This window comes from Oryctolagus cuniculus, chromosome 9 (assembly GCF_964237555.1).
Source record: "Oryctolagus cuniculus chromosome 9, mOryCun1.1, whole genome shotgun sequence".
In the NCBI taxonomy this organism is placed as follows: Eukaryota; Metazoa; Chordata; class Mammalia; order Lagomorpha; family Leporidae; genus Oryctolagus; species Oryctolagus cuniculus.
Window position 1 is genome coordinate 113,485,124 of NC_091440.1, and position 23,962 is coordinate 113,509,085.

At 38.2% G+C, this 23,962-nt stretch overlaps 1 protein-coding gene across 5 annotated transcripts in view; it reads right to left on the reverse strand.

Annotated features, from left to right (window-relative positions):
- Window positions 1–23,962, reverse strand: part of EPS8 (EGFR pathway substrate 8, signaling adaptor) — a 188,324-nt gene that overhangs the window by 55,905 nt on the left and 108,457 nt on the right. For all 5 annotated transcript variants that reach the window (XM_070049441.1, XM_070049440.1, XM_002712632.5 and 2 more), the window contains 3 exons: window positions 10,919–10,991; window positions 9,136–9,212; window positions 609–676 (listed from right to left, as the gene is read on the reverse strand). In XM_070049441.1, coding sequence (XP_069905542.1) covers window positions 609–676; window positions 9,136–9,212; window positions 10,919–10,977 — 204 coding nt within the window. In that variant the 5' untranslated portion in view covers window positions 10,978–10,991. The remainder of the gene's footprint in view (window positions 1–608; window positions 677–9,135; window positions 9,213–10,918; window positions 10,992–23,962) is intronic.

The following is a 23,962-nucleotide window of genomic DNA, read 5'->3' on the forward strand; positions in this document are numbered from 1 at the left end:
ACTTACCAAAACAAAACTGTTTAATTTTAGCTATGCATGCTTCAGATAATTAGAAAACTGAAACAGGAGCAATTCCAAAATTACCTCCATGCTTATTTTCTATGACAGTAGAGGTCATGTGGAAAGGCTTCATTTATGAGCAAATATCTTAAAGTTATGAGCAAATTATGAGCAAGAAGATTTCACCTGTGAGCCAACATCATAGAGGATAACAAGAGAAAAAATCTAATAACAAAACTGTTGTTTAAACAGAATTACAGTAGTAATGAACCTGAACTACTTGCTAAATCTGTAAGAAGTTTAACTTCAAGAAGGTTCTTACAGCAAAAAATAGAAGACTTTGCCTTTCCTTTGACTGAAACAAGGCTGACAGTGATCAGTGAGTATAGTTGTGATTTTAATTTATTCTCTATGAATGTAAACCCCGGGTTATTTATATAAAATACTTTATAGATAATATCTCAGTTTTACAAAAGCTGGAGGTCAGGTCAACACAACCTAAAATACAACACAGGAATAAAATAAAACATAATTTTGGATTTTACTTTCAATTTTTATGTTCCTGAAGAGTTAGTTTTAAATATTGGCAAATATTAGAAGCATCTTACTTCAACACGATACTGGGATACATCTGACACACTGCTGACACTGTCCCGTGCATAATTCTTCCTCTGTTCTAAAAGAGAAATTTAAAAAGCCATTATTTACTCAATAATAAATAGGCTGAAGTTCATATATGGTGTCATGTGGTCATTTTTAAAACTGGTCTACCTCACATATAAATACAGTACTTGATAAGTCACCATTGTGTGGTGTATCTGAAAACACCCATTATTCATAGTCAATCTAAAAGCCACAAGAAAACCAAAATGATATGCAGGAACAGTTTAACTCAATAAAATTTTTCAGAACTCCAAAGTTCATCAAGATTGCAAATAAATAAAATTATTTCATCTGAAGATTTTAATTAGGAATCTTTTGTCTGACAAAAAAGACAAAAATCAGCTTAAAATTTCATTTGTTCATGCATTGAGATCAAAGTAAAACTGCAAATATTGTCATAGATACTGTATTATATGAGTTAGACTACATTATTAAAATAATAGACAATATAACAAATATCTCCTTTTATAACATCCAAACTATGGACAGTGGTAGAGAAGATTCAAAACATGATTAAATCATGCTGGGTGCCATTCAATAGTTGCAATTTTCACATATTTATAGAACACACAGATACGCAGAATTACAGAAATAAGCTGTTAAGAAAAATGAGAAAGTTAGGTAGAAAGGTATTGCACCAAACTTACTTAAAGAGCTAAAAGAAATCTTTAAGTTTCTTTTCTGATATAAATGCTGCAAACCCAAAAATAATATTAAACTATGTTGGCAATATTTAGTATTTGTTACTTTTTAACAAAACAGCTTGCTTAATTGTAAATTTATAGTTTCCCTATTTCTTTTAAAGCAAGTGCTATTGTGAAAAATGAAAAAGAACTCTAAGGGGAACCCAAAGGTTTTTGTTCTAATTTAGCTTTGATATCACTACTTTCAACAGAAATTAAATTTAAGCAAGACATTTATTGTTCAGGGCCTTAGCATCATTATTGTAAAATAAAACAGTTACGTAAGATAACACCAAAGATCCTTAAAGCATTAAAGTTCTGGCATACATACACATATACACACACACACACACACACACACACATATACATATTAGGGGTATGTGTGTGTGTGTGTGTGTGTGTATAACTTGGCTTCTAAAAATAAGTAATTTTTCGGTTACTATGGAAACCTTAGATAATCCTACAACATAAATCAAAAAATTCTGAGCATAAATGCAACGTATGTACAAAAATACAAACTACACAGGCAGACTTGGAATGTTAACCGTATTCTTTAGAAACTTCAATAACGTTTTGTTTCAAAATATATATTAAAGTAATTAACCTTTCATTTATATTTATTTAATAGTTTAGATGAAAAATCTCCATATTCCTTATTATCAGTCCTTTTATTACTCTGATACTATGGTAATATATTCTATTTTTGATTTTGCAGCATTAAAATTACTCAAAGACAAGACACACTACAAAGCCCATTCTGCTACCTTTCTTTTTTTGTTTGGATGATGACCTGAAGAAGTATGATCCATCTGGTCCTACCAAGATAATGTGATCATAAAGAAAGATCTGGTTTCACCATGAACATTTTTACAATATTCAAAAAAACCTTCACTGTCTAAATTGTTCTTGGGGAAATTTATATTACTCTTGAAATACAATACATAATTCAGGGATGTGTTTGACAAAACACTTAGAAATCATCTCTGTATAAGAATCACTAGCTCATCACATTCTCACACAATTCTCCATGGCAGACCTGTCACAGGAGGGAGGTTCTGTTTCTTTTGAGGGGACATGAGGGCATCATGGAATCCAGAGATGATAAGATAGCTCCAGGATGTCCAGTGTTTGACAGATTCTTTCAGATAAATGAATGGCAAACAACGGGAAGGCTCCAAAATAGTGTTTGTGCCTAGACATTCTTATATGAGATAGTAAGAATTTATTCCCCCAGATTTTCTAACACACAGTTTCTTATGCCCACAGAATCACAATGTACAGAAATGCAAAGGAACTATTCAATAGCACTTATGAAAGTATGGGTTTAAGCTGGTCACTCCGACTGTCATTTCTGATTATCCGGATTAGGAACTCATTTTCAGAATTCCTAAACTTCTTTCTTGCCCATGTTACACAACAGATAAGATGTATATTACATGAAATTACCTCTTAAAGATCCTAAAAATGCACAAATACCAGAAAACAGGTTGGCAAATAAACTAGTAGTTCCAGTGATTTTAAGTAAGTGGACAATAGTTAATATTAACTTTTTTTATTAGGCAATTTTGAGAGGAGGTTCCTAAAAGGCAACTGTAGTGGTACATTTTATGAGAAGCACATGTACTTACAGGTACAGTTGTAACAATTATTCTCCTAAACTAAAAATCTCCCCACCCTCAGACAATGTAAAAAGCCTAAGCCAAGTCTCTCAATACTACTCTAATGATGTTGATCACTGTCTTTTTAACACATATTAAACTAAGCTTAAAAAAAAAAAAACTGAAACACTGTGTGGGTCACTCTCAAGATTCTCATATAATCCATCTAGAGTGCAGACAAGGTGAAAATCTCCATGCCAAATCTGTATAAATGCCAACTGACTTACTCTACGTTCTCTCTTCAAACACAGCTTTGCTTCCAAATTATGAGGGTAAATCATGGACAAATGTCATATTAAATAACAAATAAATGAATAATACTGGCAAGCTTTGAGTTTCGAGTAGGAGAGTGGCTCCCACTTCTCCTGGAACTCTCCTTTCCCTCTATCTCTCCCTCTCTCCCTCTCTCCCTCCCTCGCTCTCAGAATCAATTAGGACCAGGAACAAACTTCACTTACGTATGGTATCAGTGTTTGTATTTCATTAATTTTCTTATTAATTTTTATATCATGGACCAGAATACACAAACCCAAACAGACAGATTTAGGAGAGCTGAGTAACCAATGGTGAAAATACTTTACAAATCATTTTAGTATGATTGAGCTGCTTTATGCATGTTCTTTCAAAAATAGATATTCAACTTCTAGGTCAGAAATAGCAAATTTAGCTTTAATTTGAATAATTAGCATAACTAAAACTGTAACAAGCACACAGGTCAATTATATTTGACTCCCTTTTACCTAAATAAAAGGCATAAGCATAATATAGCAACATGAAACAGGTAATATCTAGAGTTTTAGCTAATATATGTAAAATTTTAATTTTCTCTTTCTCCAAAAACAGAGTTGCTTGGAAAATAAGGATTTGGCCATTAAAAAGAAAAAAGTAACATAAAAGCAGCTGGTGATTATTTCTCTCCAAATAAGTAAAACAATGGGCTACAGCTCATATTCCTTTATTCTTGCAAAAACTGTCAACCACAGAAGAGGAGAATTCCTTTCCCACTAGGTTAGTGCACCATTTCCAGAAAGGAGAGGTGCTAAAGGGAATCAGTAAGAGGAAGGCAGTGATGATTAGCAGCCCTCATGACCATGTAAGAATTAGCACAAGCAATGCAACCACAGCCTGACAGTGTAGTGTCTGAGACAAGCAGGGAACTGCAACCACTGACTGACAAAACACTATCTAAGGCTGCATTTAAAACACAAAGAGGTCACTTTTACAAACTACATTCTTTAAAAATTAATTTTAGTAGCCTGTTCAACAATGCATTAAAAAGGCTCAAATCATGAGGAGAGGGGGAGCTTCAAAATTTACAGTCAGGCTGGGAAAATGACCAGCCTGCCTCTGAGTCACTTGTTTTAGCAGTCTATTAGGCTGAATTTTTACTCTAACATTGCCTAATTTCCTGATATTTTTTCAATCATGAGTCATTTACTTCTTAAGAATTACAAAAAATGACATTTATTCTTTTAAAAAATTAAACATTTTCTCTAAGTAAAACACAAACTGCATAATGAGGATAAAAAAATGAGATTGTTTAAAAAAATTATTTTTGAGAAGCAGGGGGAGGGGAACAAATAGAGCTCCATCTGCCCGTTCACTCCTCAAATACCTACAACAGCCAGGGCTGGGTCAGAGCCAATGAAATGGGAGCTTGGAATGCAATTCAGTTCTCCTACATGGGTAACAGGAATCCAGTCACCTCAGACATCTCTGCTGCCTCCCAGAGTCTGCACTGGTAGGAAGTTGGAGTCGGAGCCGGGAAGTGAACCCAGATATTCTGATATGATATGCAGGTGTCCTAATGATGGGCTAAAGGTCTGCTCCCACAGCACCTAGCATTAACTCCCCAGTGGCACTTGAAACATGAAAGAGACTTGGGATTCAATTATGGCAATCAAATAGATTAGATCCAAAATAAGATCAGGAGGGAGAGGGAGACCAGAAAAATGGAGGTACAAAAAGAAAAATGTGTGGTGTGGTTATTGGCTAAGAAGAGTACCTATCATATTTATCCAATAATATAAATCTCAAAGTTAACTGTAAGTGTTGCTAATGACCATGAGGTCATTACAAATTGGTAATTCTGTGACACTTTGAGTTTTCTGGACATAACATTATACTGTATATATCTCTATTAAAAAAAAAACTCTATAAGATTGAGTTTTGAATGTTTTCAACTATAAAGAAATGTTAAATGATTAAAAGGATAAATGTTAACCCTCATCAGATATTATACAATGAATACATATGATGAAACATCATATAGTGGCCAACGCTGCGGCTCACTTGGCTAATCCTCCACCTGCAGTGCCGGCACCCCGGGTTCTAGTCCTGATTGGGGTACCGGATTCTGTCTGGGTTGCTCCTCTTCCATTCCACCTCTCTGCTGTGGCCTGGGATGGCCCAAGTGCTTGGGCCCTGCACCCACATGGGAGACCAGGAGGAAGCACCTGGCTCCTTGCTTTGGATAGGCGCAGCACGCCGGTGCAGCACACTGCCCACAGCACACTGGCTGTTGCAGCCATTTGGGGGGTGAACCAACGGAAAAGGAAGACTTCTCTCTGTCTCTCTCTCATTGTCTAATTCTGCCTGTTTAAAAAAAAAAAAAAAGAAACATCATATAGTATCCCATATATATGCACAATTTTATATGCCTGTTAAATTTTTTTAAAAAGACAAATTTTAATAAAGTATCTAATTATTTATGGCAAATAGTCAAACTCTACATCCAGCAGTATCTACTTTAGAGGGGAGTTACTTTTATTTTTTTAAAGATTTTATTTATTTATTTGAAAGGTAGAGTTACAGGCAGTGAGAGGGAGAGACAGAGAGAAAGGTCTTCCTTCCGTTGGTTCACTCCCCAAATGGCCGGAGCTGCACCAATCCAAAGCCAGGAGCCAGAAGCTTCCTCCTGGTCTCCCACGCGGATGCAGAGGCCCAAGGACTTGGGCCATCTTCCACTGCTCTCCCAGGCCACAGCAGAGATCTGAATCGGAAGAGGAGCAGCCAGGACTAGAACCGGTGCCCATATGGGTTGCCAGCACTGCAGGCAGAGGATTAACGTACTGCAGTATGGTGCCAGCCCCAAGGGGAGTTACTTTTCTAAGAAGGTTGGCTGACTGGTCTTAGAGATTTCACAACATCTTCACATTAAAGTTCCATTCCGCACTCTATTTCCCAGTCTACAGCTGCCAGAGGCAATGCTAGAAGCTCCAGGTTCACAAGGGAAGTGAACAGGCTTAGGACCCCACTGCATGGGAAAGCAGCCCCAAATACTCAGAAGGAAAGTGACACTGAATGACTTGGTACAAGGGTGAGGAATGCAGCCTTGGAGATGGTCACCATACATAACAGTGGGCACACCCTAGCCTTCTGAGTCACCCAGAGGTTGCAAGTGCCACACCTCGAGGGAAGGGAAGGTTTAATGCATTTCACAGCTACAAGAGAACTTCAAAAAGGTCACAGGAAATGAAATTGAAAGAAGTTATTCCAATGCAAAAAAAAAAGTTGAAGACAAATAAGGAGTCTGGCAAAAAGCACATCAAAAATGAGTATTAAGATTTATATGGTTTTCACAGTTTTTCGCATCAAAATAAACTTATCTTTTAATTCCATTTTCTGTGAATATTTTGAAATATCCTCATATTTCTCTTAAAGCATTTTTAAATTTTAGTGCTTAAAGATTTTAACAGGGATGGCACTTGGTGCAGAAGTTAAGTAACCACTTGGGATGCCCACGTCCAGTATCAGAGCCTACATTCAGGTCCCAGCTCTACTCCAAACTCCATCTTCCTGCTAAGACACACCCTGAGAGGCAGCAATGATTACTCAAGTAATAGGGTCCCTGCCACCCAGATGGAAGACCTGGATTGAGTTCCAGGCTCCTGGCTTCAGCCTGGCCCAGCCCAGCTCAACAGATGCAGCCATTTGGGAAGTGAACCAGTGGGTGGAAGATCTCTATTTTTCTCTCTGTCTGCCTCTGTCTTTTGAATAAAACGAAAATAAATAAAACTTTATAAATAGAATTTGACAACCAGGATGGCTGAAAAAAATATAAAATTTCCAGTCCCTGTTAACAGTATCTAAATGAAATGCTACTGTCTTGAAACACATAGATGAGAAGGAAATTTTTATTTTCCCAAGCAAGAGTTTTTACTAACACTACATAGTCATGGACATTAGTGATGTGAAGCCTTTCCATGCTGGCTTGGAAATTCCTCATGTAACAATGAAGAAATGAAAAAAACACAGCATTGAAAATTGCAGCATATTTAACAGATTTCCTTGAATAATAAATCAGTATATATCTCCAAAAAGTCAGATTTATGGTCATATAGAAGTATAGTTCACAATATATTTTATGGGGTTTATATAAAGATACTTCTAGAGCAATGTAGGGAGTGAACACAGCTTACAAATATACAACAAAGGCTACCTCTTGATTCTGTCAAGGTCTCACCATAACAATGTGTATAACCCAACTTGGAGGTGACACCAAAAATATTAAATTTAAGGGGCATGATGAATCTGAGGCCCAAGGACAAAAAGTGACTCTTCAATTCCATTCCCTATTTCCACAACAAGGCCGTTTCTTACATTTCTCATATAAATGGACAATATTATTACCATACCTATTGTACAGATCATGAGACTGAGACCAAGAGGCTAAATCATTTGCTTGAAACAGCAGAATTTGGTAGAGGTGCCCTGAATTAATCACCAATCCCCTGGCCTCCAAAACCCATATTTAGGAAATATGTAGTTTTTCATAAGATAGATTTTCTATGAAATATCTAAAGATGCCCCTGTTGTATCCATGGATTTAAAAAATTTTCCATCAAACTATAATTCCGTTTTCCATGAACTTCATGAAGTATTGTCCTATGATGGGTCCTATTCTAAGTACAACTATAAAATAAGTACTTATTGAGTATATTCTCTAAATCTACAATTTACAACTATGAGGCCATGGTAAGAATGTCTCAATACAATACACAAGAAAAAACTTGAAACCAACACTAATCAGATTGACAGAGCCATATATACATGTATTGATGTATGGTATTAAATTCATTTTATGAATGTATGTATTTTTATAAATTCATTATTTGAATTTAAAGCCAATTCACTAAGAACACTGGCAGAAAAGGAATCAAAAAACCTCACAATTATTTATTCTACCATGCCAACAAGTTGTAGATCTAGATAATGCAAAAAGAAAAACTTCTACACTTGAGAAAATGTTGTTGGTTCCTACAGCACATAATATCAATGACAATAACTGACACAAATATTGTTTTCTGCTTGCAAAGAAACTATTCTAAGCAGCTTACATGTATTAATTCATTTAATACTCATTATCAACCCTCTGAGATACTCTGCTACCTGGAGAACCAAAATGAGGTAGATACTGGTGAAGTAATTTGCCTAAGATAACTTAGCTAACAAATGTAGAACTGGATTTCAAACTAGACAGTCTGGTACCAGAATATTTGTAAACAAGCCTACTAGTATTCTGATTTTGTTAATATTATACAATAATAGAAAGGACATGCCAACCCTATACAAACGCCTTCTAAAATATATATGATGTATTCAAGACTTCTCAATTTCTTCTCCATAATGACTTTCTATTTATATTTTAAGTTGAAAATCTTACATATAAGTGAGATAATCTAGAGAGGGCACTGGAAATAAGAGAAGGATTGGATAAAGCTAGATTATTCAGAAGTGTATACGGGCTGCTAGTCATATTATAATACTATCTGAAAAGCTGAAGACTACATGGAAAAAGTTCTATCACTGTCAGCCCATGATCAACAAGAGTCATGAAAATCCACAAACACAAATTGTAACTGGAAAACACACCTAAACCACTGGGATCACACAAAAGACATTCAAAAACACTGAAATACATTTCACCTGTAGTTAGAAATTGTATGGCAGCAAGCCAGGTTTGAAGCTTTGGTAGTATTTGCAAAAATTCTTTAAAATCATCCTTATACAGCTTCACCACTTTCCACCCAAAGAATAAAAACTGTGGGATCAAATTATGATCCCAATGATGTAATCTGTAAAACATTTTTAGAAACAGACACAGTCCATTAAAACAAACCAACCTACCATAAAGGGCCTTTGCACTTGTTTTCGAAGTGTGCTCTCTGTCCATCTGAGAATAGGTGGGTGATAATCCGTAGCCACTGCAATAAAAAATGGTCATTGCATTGGGTTATAGTCCAAAGTAAGGAATAAACACTCAGGACTAGAAAATATAAACGTCAATACATAATAATCATATTTTATACACATTTTGCCCTGGTAAGCAGCGAAGAAACAGAATACAAACCACTCAAACCCAATGAGGACCAAAGTTGTGCGAATCACATTCTCCACTCAAGTAGCAAATCAGAACTGGGGCCATAAACATCCATCAAGGCTGAAACTCTTAGAAGAGAGTGAGTTTGCTACATTCAAGCATGTTCTAAGTAGCCGTACAGTTACAAGTTCCCAATGATTTAAGCATGAAATACACATTTTTTTTGCAAATATTTAAAATGCCATTAATTCAAGTAACACTTTATCATTAAATCTGATCTACTTTATCTATAACTACCTTTCTGTTACTAATGTGTTACATGAAATAAATACTGATTTATTTGAAACTTATTCATTAAACATTCATTAAGCCCCCAAACCTAGGAAAATAAGGAGTATGGGAGGGGAACAAATAATAAAAAGAGTTACCACAGAATTCCACATCTGGGTAAAACTAACAGCTGTTAATATGTTAAGATTAAAGGAGTAACTTTGCAACAAGTTGTCTAAGACTTGACCACCAAGCTGAACCCAAAAAGAATGCAAAGAACTTCTGTAGACAGGTGGAGAACCAAGTGAGGAGAAAGCATAGGGAATTGACTCAAGAAGCAGCAAAGTGCAGTTAATGGGATGTGCTCAAGAACTGAGGAATGCATGGAGAAGAAAAGGCAGCCAGACTGAAGGTTTTTACATCATGCTTAAGAACAAGATCTTCATTCTCTCCATCTGGTAGTATCACCTGTCACGGAAGCTGATTAGTGAAATATATCCCACAATAGCCAATATCAAGGACCAGGATCAACCACAATATATATGACAATGGTCACTTGAGTCAAGGTTATAATTTCAGGTTATACTAGGCTGCTGGGATTATTTGTTTGCCTGATCTTTTTCATTTGTTTCATTTTATAGCATGTTAGCTATATTGGTGTTAGCTATATTGGTGTTCTCGTCTAAATGTCATTTAATCCTCCTCCAATGCCAATATTGTATGAATAACAGTAATAGGATGCTTCAGAAACACTCAAAGTTCTGAAATAGAGTATATATTTGACTCTAAAAAACCATAATGGTAAAAATATCAGACTGAAACATCGCCCAATTCTGAGATCTCTGTCACTGGGGTTAATAATTACTTCATCATTTTACTCTTTATCAGAAACAGTAAACTTTTAATGATGACATGTTAGTACATATTAATGACATAAAAGTACATTAAGAAATGAAACATTTTCATTTAAAATGTAAACCAAAGTGCAGTCATTTGGCATAGCAGTTAGAACACTGCTTGGGATATCCTTATCTATATCCAAGTTCTAGGGTTCAAATTTCAGCCCCACTTCCAATTATAGCTTTCTGCTAATGCATACCATGGAAGGAAGGGTGCTGGTCCAAATACTTTGGTCCCTGCCATCCAGGAGGGAGACCCAGATTGAGTCTCCTGACTCTTAACCCAGCCCAGCTATTATCAGTATTTGGGAGTGAATATCTTTCTGTCTCTGTCATTCAAATAAATCAAAAATCAATTAGCAATTAAAATCACCAACTCAAATCCCTCCAAAATAGAATATATATAAATATTTCAACTTACTTCACTGGAGATGAGTACATTCCAAAACCACTGGGATGATTGGAAATATGACCGTTCATCCTATCTTTCACTCCTATGTTTGAAAAAAAAAATAAAAAATACACAGATTAAAGGTAATAAAAGCAGCAATACACTTCAGTCTCAAGTTATTCATTCAACAAATATGGGTCCCTTGCAGGAATGATACTAGAGACACAGAGTTAAAGATCTCCCCACTCAAGATCAGGCTCCAGGGGTAGAGGTGGACATAGAAGCAAAGACCCAATTGGTATTGAACATTAATACACTAACATTTCAAGCAAATCTAGGTGAGTAAAAAAAAAATCTAAAATGTAGTCCTCAGTCCTCTAAGCATTGTATCATGTTCATATATACTCTGTCCAAACTTCTTACCAATTGTTTATGTTGTGAGATAATATTTTATTGCTTTATTGTAAAACAGAATCATGACATTTGGAAACCTGTACAGAAGAGCACAAACAGAAAAAATACCAGCCCGAGTCCGATCACTTAGAGATAAAACGGAAACGTCCTGTGAACTGCTCTCCTGGTTCTCTTTCCTGGCTCCTTCCTTCTTCCTTTCATTTCTCCCTGCCTTCAAAGCACATCTGCCAACATCCTATAAGCATATGCTTGAATATATCTTTTTTTCAACAAAGTGCTGATTTACACATTACTCTTTTCTCAAGAAAATACTTTTAAAAATCAACGCCCGATATTTAACTTCAGAGACCATTTTTAAAATCTGTTTTACAAATGGAACAAGGTGTTCATACAAATGAATAATAAGTAAAACTTTCTTTCTGCCAACTGAAATGGCCTTTTCTTTTTTTCCTTCTAGACCAACACAGCTACACCTGGTTTATTTCTATTCACTCCAGAATATTTGCTCTTCCCTGGGTTCTGTGTCACTAAATTTTTCTGAATCTTGTGTTTTCCTGACTTTTGTCTTTGTATACACATTACATTGTTATGTCCTCTCAATCACTAAGAGTTAGGCTAGATATGCCCTATTTTATTACAAGATAAGAGCAAAAGGAGTAGAAGCACTAACCAACAGGGCATGGCCATGTCAGGCTCTATGACAGCCACTAGGACTCCTAACGTGAACAAAACAGACGTGGGTCCATAGGCCCAACTGTCTGGTGGAGAAAAACAGGCACTTAGTAAATAAATATAAAGGTATAAATTACAATTACTATTATAAAGAGAAATTCAGGCTGCAGAAGGGCAGATGGCCAGGAATTTATTTCAGATTGGAAGAGGATAGAAAGGCTGCATAAAAACATCACATTTGAGACCTGGTAAGTTGATTCTTTTCTTCAGCCCTCAGTTCAATCACAATGCTCTCAGGAATGTTTTTACTGACCTTCTTGAACAGATAAAACCCTACCATAAGAAACCCTCCACACTGTAAACAAATTTTTTCAAAGCACTTGCCACAGTCACAAATTTTCATTTCTTTAAATTAATTCCTGACTCTTTGCTAGGCTAGTAGCTCCAAAAGAACAGGTGATTTTGATTGACAACTGTTGTTTCTCAAGAAATAAGAAGGGGGGCAGGTGGTTGGTGCAAGGAGTTATGCCACCACTTGAGATGCCCCATTACATATCAGAGTGCCCATTTGAGTCCTGACTGCTCTGCTTCCAATGCAGTTTCTCCTAATGCACCTGGGAAGGCAGTGGATGATGGCCTCGGTGCTTCCATCCCTGTCATACACAGGGAAGACGCTGAGGGAGTTCCCTGGTGAGTGATCCAATGAATGCAGGTTCCCTTCTCTCCCTTCCTGTCCTTTCACTCCTCTCTCCTCCCTCCCTCCCATCACTCTTTCAAATAAATAATCTTTAAAAAAATAAGAAGTACACCAAGAATTGAATAGGTGTTCATAATATATTTTTTCTAAAATAGAGAAGTCTATTTCTCTGTTTTCAAAGGGTTGAGTGGTTTGTCAAAGGGTTTGTCTCTTCAGGAGACAAAATTAATTCATATGAGACAAATAGTAAATAAGTAAAACATGTGGCTCTGTTTTAAATCCAACAGAGGCTGAGACAAGGAAAAGCCCTGCAGACTGCCACAGCTCCTGGGAAGATCTGGGACTTGACCCAGTTCTTATGGAATGATTTGCAATCATCCTCCAACATTCAAGTTGAAATCAAAGCTTTTTGGATAGTGCTGTTCTTAATTATTCACTACTTAAATGCAAACTTCTAAAGCAAGAAACTGAGAAATACTGACCTCTACCCTGGTAACTACTGCACTTATAAATACATGTTTGTAGTACATAGTCATAGTCTATTTTATTATTATTATTATTTTTTTTTTTTTTGCTTTCCTGCATCAGTCCAGACTAGATACAATGAACAGTGTGCTACAAACCTATGGGGAGTGGGGGTGGGGCTGATATGTCAGTGCTTACTGATTTCTACGGTATAAATGGCAGATTTCAAGCTATCAGCGGTTTAACAGCAGTTTACAAAATTCCAAAGCGTTTCACAATTAGTTCTCATAAGCCTATAGGAGTACACCATTGCTGCATTCAAGAACTGGGGCCAAGAGGCCTGGAATAACATTATGGACCAAAGTCTAATGGGCTTATTAGGACGCAGGCAACTGCAATTAGAGACTGGAATTCTAACACTATTTCTGGCACTGAATGGCCTAGGCATGTCAAGCCTCTGGCTCAATCTTCTCATCAGTAACACAGAGGTAATTCTTGGTACGTCAAGCTCACAGAGCTGGTATAATGATCAAACGAGACGGACATGGAAGTTTGCTTCAAAGTTAACCACAACAAGAAAAAAAGTGTTCTTTCAAAACAAGGTGGCTCACTCAGTGTCTACATTAAAACTCCCTGGATCAATTTTGATCTGGTTTGCGTTTCAAAATCAGAGCAGCCGGTTTTCATGAAAAGTGATAGTCACAGCATCTCATCTTTTCATGTTTAATTCTACATGACAGTCAAATGGGTGTCTTGCATTTTGTTTTAAAATAGTGATCTGTCAGAATAGGAGAATATTAGAAAAGGGAATAGAAAATGTCAATTTGCTAAATTAAATTTTAAATATAGAAACTTCCCCCACTTGTCACAATTGTTCATGTGGCAACATGGAGGCTTTCAAATATTTAAACAGAGCAATTACAGTAAACACCTTGCAAAAGGAACAATTACCAATATTTGTCTTTTCTTCTTAGGCTTTTTAAAAACATGTAATTTATTCCTATATAGACTAAATATACAATCTAAAGAACAATCAATTCTTACCGAAAAATTAGGTGCTTTATTTTCATATTGTTAAAGCAACTTAAAAATGAGACCAAGTATTCTTTACCAGTTTAAGAACTCATAAGCAGTTAATTATACTAAATCAGTTGTTTAATTCTAACTAACAGTGTACATTAACACCATAAAAGCTCCAACTATCTGATCTGAAATAGGAGCACTTAGGCTCTCATTATGAAAACACTTCTTCTAAGCCATGGTTATTACAATTTTCTTCCCAATTTTCAAACAAAATAGCATTACTTGTCAATTACAAGCATACGATGATAAATTTTAATATCTAAGTTAAACACAGCAAAATTGTTAAAGCCTACAATTTTCAAAGAAAAATAAATAGAATGTGAGAAACCATTGTAAAAAGAGGAAATAAGGTCATAATAAGGCTAGAGCAGCAAGTTAAATTTGTATTAGAAAAGTTTTAGATTCCAAAATAGAAACAATTAAAATTCTGGAATGCCTTTCCTTTGCTTTTGTTTGCATCTGATAGCAATTTTCACAGTGAAAACGAAACGCATGGTCATGACTGCACTGGTTACAATTCAAACACAGGAACAACTCTGACAGTTCTGTGTGCACTGCTGCATGTGGATATTCCGTAGGATGATCTTCAGCTGGGTTCTCTCATGTTCTTTCTCATGACTAGAGTGGATTTTCAGGTTTGGGGGAGGAAGTCCATGGAAATAACCTGTCATTCTTATTCCATGATATGCAGGGATGTGCTATTCGCGTGACTTCTCCCTGGTATTTTTAAGTCACTGACCAAGAAAGTGTGTGTCAGGTTACCCCACTGTATAGCGACCTCTGTGGCTAACACCATACTCTTTGAAAGGAAGACACTTAAGCACAGGCCATGCTTTAAAGGACAGAGCTAGGCTCCACTTCACTGAAGAGAGAGGCTTTGCACACATTATTTAGAATTCTGTTGTATGAGAGATCTATTCTCCTTCACTTATTTATTTATTCTGTGTTCAGCCTTTTTGTTTTCAAATTAAATTGAAATGATGGGGGCTGGTGCTGTGGTGTAGTGGGCTGAGCCTCCACCTGTGGTGCTGGTATCCGATATGGATGCCAATTCATGTCCTGGCTGCTCCTCTTCCAATCCAGCTCTATGTTATGGCCAGGGAAAGCAGCAGAAGACGGCGCGAGTGCTTGGGCCCCTGCACTCAGGTAGGAGACCTGGAAAAGAACTCCTGGCTTCAGATTGGCCCAGCTCAAGTCGTTGCAGCCATTTGGAGAGTGAACCAGTGTATGGAGGACCTTTTTCTGTGTCTCTCCCTCTCTTTCTGTAATTTTACCTCTCTAATAAATAAATAAAATCTTAAAAAATGAAATGAAGGAAAAGCAATAAAGAAGGGCTCAAATTTATCAAATAGGAACTCTTTTTGAATTCTCTTCTGTAGAACTGCTATTTCAGGCAATCCAGGTAAGAATTGAGCTATGCAGCATTTCTGTAAAAGGTACAAAGTACAGCTTTAAAAAAAAAAAAAAAGCAGAAACAAGAGAAATGAGGGCATAGAGACATAGAGAGACCCAGTCCTTAACAAAGAACCTTGGAGAACACCACCAAAAGATGATCAGAATATTAAAAAGTAAACTCTAGCAAAGAAGTTGGGACATCCCCAGGAGAAAAATTGTTGGGGATGGATTCTTAGAAGAGGCAAAATATTCTCTGTGGGCATTTTCTCCCAGGATAGAAAGTAAAACTAGAGCATTCTTTTCTGCCAGTACAGTTCGCAATTGAATAGATTTCAAGGGACAAAACTTTGAAATAAGAAGTGGAGAAATCTATTCTACCTACCGTAGTGCATCACCAAATCTCTACTTTTTTGTAAATTACTCTTAAAAGAGAGCATTCACTGACATTCCAAGAACCATAGTGAATGGAAAGGTTCCCAAATTCAACTTTGTGTCATTGAGCAGAAATCTACAAAATCCACTGGAATGTTAGGGTCACACATTATTTTCATTGTTAGGCATTCTTTTCTTTTTTTTTTAAAAGATTTTTTAAATGAATCTTTTTTTATTATTTTCATTTGACAGGTAGAGTTATAGACAGTGAGAGACAGAGAGAAAGGTCTTCCTTCCGTTGGTTCACTGCCTAAATGGCCGCTATGGCCGGAGCTGCGCCGATCCAAAGCCAGGAGCCGGGTGCTTCCTCCCAGTCTCCCATGCGGGTGCAGGGACCCACGCACTTGGGCCATCCTCTGCTGCCCCCGCCGGCCCACAGCAGAGAGCTGGGCTGGAAGAGGAGCAACCGGGACTAGTACCCAGCACCCCAACCGGGACTAGAACCCGGGGTGCCGGCGCTGCAGGTGAGGATAGCCAAGTGAGCCACAGCACCAGCCAAAAAAGATTTTATTTATTTATTTGAGAGCTGGAGTTACAGCAAGAGGGAGAGACAGAGAGAAAGATATTCCATCTGCTGGTCCACTCCCCAAATGGCTGCAATGGCCGGAGCTGGGCCAGACCGAAGCCAGGAGCTTCTTATGAGTCTCCCATGTGGGTGCAGGGACCCAAGCACTTCGGCCGTCTTCCATTGCCTTCCTAGGCCATAGCAGAGAGCTGGATTGGAAGAGGAGCCATCGGGACACGAACTGGTGCCCATCTGGGATGCCAAGCGCTGCAGACAGAGGCTGAACCTATTACACTACAGTGCCAGCCCTGCTAGACATACTTTTTCTGTAGCAGCACCCTATGCTAAAATACTAAAAGCCAACATATTTTATAAAGGCAAATAAATCAAGAGCTACTAGGGCTTGATATAACCTGACCAGCTGCAGAGAGGAGGAGTGGAGAACAAGCTATAAAATCATTGTTAATGAGACTGAAACTCCTGAATTCAAATTGCATTCTGATGTAATTAAATGGCCTCTAAAAATGGTAAATCATAAAACATTACAGGTATAGTTAGAAGAGTTCTAGCCCACAGATGAGATAAAACGTTAATATTTAACTATCTTGTTCACCACATGAGTACCTTTTCTGCATTACTTAGAGGAAAGAACATTAGATGGTAAACAGAATACAACAGGTGACTTACTCTATTTTCAGTAGAGCTCCTTAAGATTATGGATGTTTTACAAAATGCCCAAAAGATATATGAGTGGTTACAGCCTACAAAGCAGGTAATGTCACCTTCCAAAGACTGATATGCTGATTCTATCCTACTTTTCTAAATCATAAATACATCTGCCTAAGGTTACAACATGAAGAAACTTAATCTTTAAGCCAAAGAGGACATTTAGAAAAGGCAATGGAATTTTAGTCTTTAAAAAAGGTTAATTTGGGCCAGTGTTGTGGTATAACGGATTAAACTACTGCCTGCAATGCTGGCATCCCAAATGGGCACTGGTTCAAGTCTCAGTTGCTTCACTTGATCCCAGCTCCCAGCTGTACCAGGGAAGCAGCAGAGGATGACAAGTATTTGGGCTCCTGACACCCATATGGGAGATGCAGAAGAAGCTCCTAGCTCTGGCCTGGCCCAACCCTGGCCTTTGTAACAATTTGGGGAGTAAATCAACGGATAGGAGATCTCTCTATCTACCTCTCCATAACTCTGCCTTTCAAACAAATAAATCTTATTTTTTTTTTTTAAAAAAAAAGGCCAAATAAAGCTTTCTATTGTATCATAATACACACACTTACAAAATTCCAAAACTAGTCCTCACTTATTTTATAAAAATCTTATTTCTTATCTCAGCTTTGTTCCTATTTGCCATACTATTCAACCATCGATTATTTTGATGACAACAGAGAGGTATTATATCTGATCAAGGATTATTATTTTCATTTGTTCTATTTTACCAACATATGCTTTTATAGGCCCAACTGCCAACATAATGGTTATATGGGGTCAGGTATTTGCTCTAACAGAATACTTTGTAAACTTTGTTTAGAAATCAGAGTGTGGCCGGCGCCACGGCTCAATAGGCTAATCCTCCACCTTGCGGTGCCAGCACACCAGGTTCTAGTCCCGGTCGGGGCACCGGATTCTGTCCCGGTTGCCCCTCTTCCAGGCTAGCTCTCTGCTGTGGCCAGGGAGTGCAGTGGAGGATGGCCCAAGTGCTTGGGCCCTGCACCCCATGGGAGACCAGGAGAAGTACCTGGCTCCTGGCTTCGGATCAGTGCAGTGCGCCAGCTGCAGCAGGCCGGCCACGGTGGCCATTGGAGGGTGAACCAATGGCAAAGGAAGACCTTTCTCACTGTCCACTCTGCCTGTCAAAAAAAAAAAAAAAAGAAAAAAAAAGAAAGAAAGAAATTAGAGTGCATCAACGTGCATAATTTTACAAGTCCATGGAAAGTCCATGATTGGACAAGTGGACAAGTAAGATCAGATTCATTAATCTTTCTGAAGAGCTCCTTCTTCATATGACTCAGTGAGCTTTAACAGTTTGATCCCAAAGTTAAAGATGCACTCCTTTCAAAACACTATTTTTCACTTATTGTCAAGAACTTAGGTAGTTCTAACGTGCTATTAGAAAGTGATGCAGAGAAGAAGAGTCAAAACAGAACAAAATCCATTCCAGTAACACTTGGCTGAATACAAAAATAACCCAACTTTGTCAGTGGGTAATGCTACTAAGAATGCAAATCCCTGACACCTCATCCAAATGACGAAGACTAAAAAATCACCAAAACCTTTCTTGATAACTTTATTATTTTATGGAGGAATTTTAGGGCAAATGATAAAGCATCTTCAGAATTATGTCATATTGGGGGGGTGTTGTGGGGAAGGAAGAGATACTCAATGGGTCAGGTACAGTGCAATGCAGCAAGCCCAAAGTCAGAATGCAAGGGTGCACCTCAGGCTGAGTAGGAAAGGGCATTCAGGGGAGAAAAGCCTACATGCAGAGTCCATAAGGCGTGAGCACGGTGGTGAGCAGAAGCAAAGCGAGAAGTGCAAAGACAAGACATGGCTTTGTCAACCTAGGAACAGCCACCTGCACAGTTTGGCGTGGCTGAGGAATCACTGACTTGGGAAAAGGTAATGAGGCATGAGACTGCAAGTGGAAGGAGAATCTGCATCACAGACAGCATGAGAGTGCTCTTTTCAAATCACTCTTAGACCAATATTCAGGGTTTACTTGTCTATGTAAATGCTATTCACAATATATTAAGAATGCATTGCCCTCTTTGAACAAAACTTTGTCTTCATTAATAATTATCATCCCCCAACTCTAAAGTTTCCTCTGCAGACTTCATTAATTTCAATGCTTTACTACTGACCAGAAGTAAAGCCTCCTTTAGCACATCTGAACATGATCTATTGTATCAGTATTCTGTCATGTTTCTCTCCCTGCAGGCCTTTCCCCCCAGGATCCCAAATGCTCTGCTCTGATCTCAGTGGATTCCTCTCTAGGTCACCTGTGCATCTCCATGATGAAATTCAAATTCATCATCCACCTTTGCATTCCTTTATCTTTCTCCTTGCTTCCTGGGTCCCAACTCTGTCTTTCATGCTTTCCCTTTCTTATTTTGGTGGAACACACTCTTAGGAACGTCCTGAGGAGGAGTATGAAAATGGCACATTTTTGAAGCTTTACGTGACTGAAAACATGCTCATTCTGCCTTTATATGTGATTGACAGTTTGTCTTGGTTTTAAAATGATAGACTGGAAACCTTGTGCAGCACAGTTTTGAAGCCACTGCTGTTCTGTCTCCAGTGCTGTTGCTGAACGTCAGACAGTCATTGTGATTCTCAATCTTCAGGCTTTCTGAAATCCTCCTCTCCCTTCACCATCTCTATTCCTGCCAATTTTCTTCTTTTCTCTAGCTTTGCTTTGATTTCTGAATTGCATCAAATTTTGGGTGGTTTTTGGTCACTGGCCATATTTAAGATACAATACTAAAAACATGATCAGAAATTTGTGAAGAGGTGGGTATTTTAAGTAGTGGTTAAGATGCTTCTTGGGTCACCAGCACCCTGTACTTGAGTGCTTGTGTTGCAGGAGCTCTGGTGGTAGTGTTGCAGGAGTAGTGGCAGGAGGGTTCTGTGTCTTCTCTTGGAGAGAGGGGGCAGATTCACCTTTTCACCAGATTCTTCAGGAGCATCACAGCTCTCGTGTTACAGCTCTCTGCACTGGGGCACAGCTTCTCCTCTCTGCCAGATTTGGTGAGTATTACCATCTTCTGTGTTACCACTCCTCTCCTCTGCCAGGTTCTTTGTCTCGCAACCACAAAGAATGAGACACATGGATAAAACTGGAGTGAGGAAAGGTCTCTGGCGGCGGGGAAGGCCTGCCTGCCCTAGAGGGCTACCTGTCAAGACTGGCTCAGCCTTTTATGTGTTTTTAAAGAACAAAGTTTTCTCTGATTGATCAAGGTATATGCTAATCAGTCATTCTACATGAACCGATCAGGGACTGATGTTGCAGCAGACTGTTTTGTGCAGAAGTCTGCATAGTGCTCAATTATCTTCAATAACATCTGAAGATAACATTATGTTTCTCCCATCTCACACTTCCCCCTCCTTCAGGGCTTCTGGAGAGTTAGGTCAGGTATGTTTTTTTTTTCTTTCACATGTTTTTCTTTCCTTTCCAGGGGCCCCTGGAGTCCCTATCACCTGCGTTTATATTCCAGCTCTGCTCACCATTCCAGCTTTCTGCTAATGTGCAGTGTGGGCCAAAGCAGGAGATGGTTTAAGTGCTTGTGTCATTGTCACCTGTGTGGGGGATACAGAATGAGTTACAGACTTCTGGCTTTGGCTTGGTCCAGCCTCAGCTGTTGCCAGCATATTTAGTGAGTGAATCAGTAGATGGGATATCTCTGTCTCTGTGTGTGTGTCTCTCTCTCAAATAAACACAATTAAATAAAAAAAAAAAATAGCCAGTAGAGATGGATGGGAAACAGGTAGGCTTCACTATAGAACAATCCTGCTGGGAGACTGAACCTATCAGTATCCACGGTCTTTCGCACAGATAGATCAGGCTTTCCAAAGTAGCATCCAACAAATTAACACCTGCAGTATATGAAGCTGACTGCCAAACTTTGAAGATAAGTGGAAGAAGTGAGCTGGTGTGTCTCACTGTGTGGTATTTCACTAATCGTCCACCCTCTATCTGGGCCAAGCACCCCCAGCTTATAGCCCTCTGGTCCACATTCCGCATAGAATAATAAACCACCAGTACTACTACAGGATGGGAAGCATCTGAGATCTAAGTTGCTTAGATCTGAGCTATGCTCTCACTCAGCCTTCCTGTCATCAGCCTAGGCCTCACAGAGAGCCTTTCAGAAATCAGGCTACTTTTCAGTGCCCCTTGCAAGTAGGTTAGGTTTCAGACTCTTAGGGCTGCCAGGTAGTCTTAATTATCTGTGGGCTTCCCAGAGTCCCCTTGTCTCACTGAGTTTCTGCATTTTTAAATGTCTAATTATTTGAAAGGCAGAGAGGGAGAGGAGGGGAGGGAAAGGGAGGGGAGATAAGAGGAGAGTGGGGCCAGAGGAGAGGAGAAGGGAGAGGGAAGGAGAGAAAGGAGAGGGGAAAAGGGAGAGGAGAGAGGGGAAATATCTTCAATCCACTGGTTAGCTTCCCAAATGCCTACAATAGCCAGAACTAGGCCAGTCCAAAATCAGGAGCGTGGGACTCAGCCCAGGTCTTCCATATGAGTGGCAGGGATTCATGTACTTCAGCCATTACTACTGCCTCCCAGGGTGTGCACAACCAGGTAGCTGGACCAGAAGCAGAGGAGCTTGAGCCAGGCCCTCCTATATAAGATTCCAAGCAGCATCTTAACCACTGTTGCAAAAGCCCCCCCTCTCCACTTTATGCCTTTCTAAAATCCCTTTACTATCATTTTATTTGGAAAAAGTGAAACAAATGTATGTGCTAAACATACAGGCATTTTTCTGTAGTGTATTTTGATGACCTAACCTTAACAACAATGTTTTAATGAAAAATTCAAGTCACCTCTAATATGAACTTGAGAGGTCATGAACTGTGAAATATGAGTACAAGTTTATAGTAAAAATAAAGGTACCAAATCAGCCAGAGTGAAAGTAACACACAAAAAAGGAAGGAAGTTTACATTAGATAAAGTCAGCTGATATTTTGGTAGTGCATGTTTCACTACATCTTGTTGTTTTAACAACATATGCTGTTTTCAAATCCCAGAAGAGAAACAACACTGTAGGGCACAGAAGTGAGGCAATACCCTCAACTCAGTTAGGCATTATTGTGCATGAAAAAACTTGTGATTTAATTGCTTATGAAACTTTCTTCTCTCAAGTTTACAGATTTACAATCATAAACATTAGAAGATGAACAGAAGTTAAATCCAATGGGCTAAATCCAATTGAGACCATTAAATTTTTTATTTAAAATGCAGTAAATATAAGCTTTAATTACAGACAGTATTACTTCTGAAAAAAATGTTGCTAAATTACACAGGGAGTTCTCAAAAATAGCAGTAAATTTCCTCATAACCATGAAATCATCCCCTAAACTGGGGTAAATTACGGCATAACAAATTTACTACTGTAAGAATACCAATGTTGGGGCCAGCATTGTGGCATAGCAGGTTAAGCCGCCCATGTCAGCATCCCATATGGGTGCTGGTTTGGGTCCTGGCTGCTCCACTTCTGATCCAACTTCCTGTAATATGCCTGGGAAGGCAGGGAAGGATGGCCCGAATCCTTAGGCCACTGCACCCACATCAGAGATCTGGAGGAAGCTCCTGGCTCTTGGCTTTGGTCCGGCCCAGCCCTGGCCACAGTGGCCATTTGGGAAGTGAACCAGAAAATGGAAGATTTCTGTCTCTCCCTCCCTTTCTCTCTGTAACACTGTCTTTCCAATAAATTTAAAAAAATTAAAAATTCTCATTTCATAATTATTTTAGTTTGTCAGTCACTGTGCAAAATATTTTATGATTATTATCTTAGCTTTTACCGCCTTAAGAGGTTCTAAGAACTTATTACCATATAATGAGCAATTTTGGACTTATAAAAAGTTTAAGTAAAGGTAAACTGACCATGACATTGACAGCTAACATGCACCATGGTTAATATTGGGCAAGTTAAGCTTTTATTCACTATTATGTACTTTCTTTTTTATTCATTAATAAAGCCAGTATTGTGAAGTGGGCTGGGGCAATGTCAACACCAATGAATTAAAAGTCAAACTGAGCTTTGAAAATGATTATTGAAACAAGAGTCATTCAATATTGATTGGCATCAACTGGTTGGAATATTAATTTATTCACTCGTTCACTCATTTAGCAAGTACTTACTATGAAACCATTATGTGCCCTTCACTGCTCTAGGCAAGCACCACCCAACACTACATTTTTCCATGATGGAAGTGTGCTAGTCAGTGCCAAGTGAGAAATTGAATTTTAAATTTTATTGCATTTAACCAAATGGCTCCCATACTGGACTAGATAGCTCTAGATACTGAGGACAGTTAATAAAACAAACCAGTTCTTACCATTACAGACTTTATAATCTGGTGGAAAAGCAGCATAAAATAAACATAACTAACTTATGTTAATAAAAGAGATAGTATTTTTAAAGATACAAATTCAGGCTGGGCCAAATCTAGATATGAACTGCTACAAGTCTGGGGCTGACAGATTTACTCTAAACACTATCCCGAGATTTCCCCATTTAGATTCCAGGATAAAGACTGAATCAGCAAAACAAAGTATTTATGCATTTCATTAAAGTTTTTTTTTTCAATGCTCCTAGATAGTCACAAAAAAATATTACACTGTTGACCAAAAAGTTATACAAAATTATTGTGAACAACAATGCTGTTATTGACCCTATTTTGG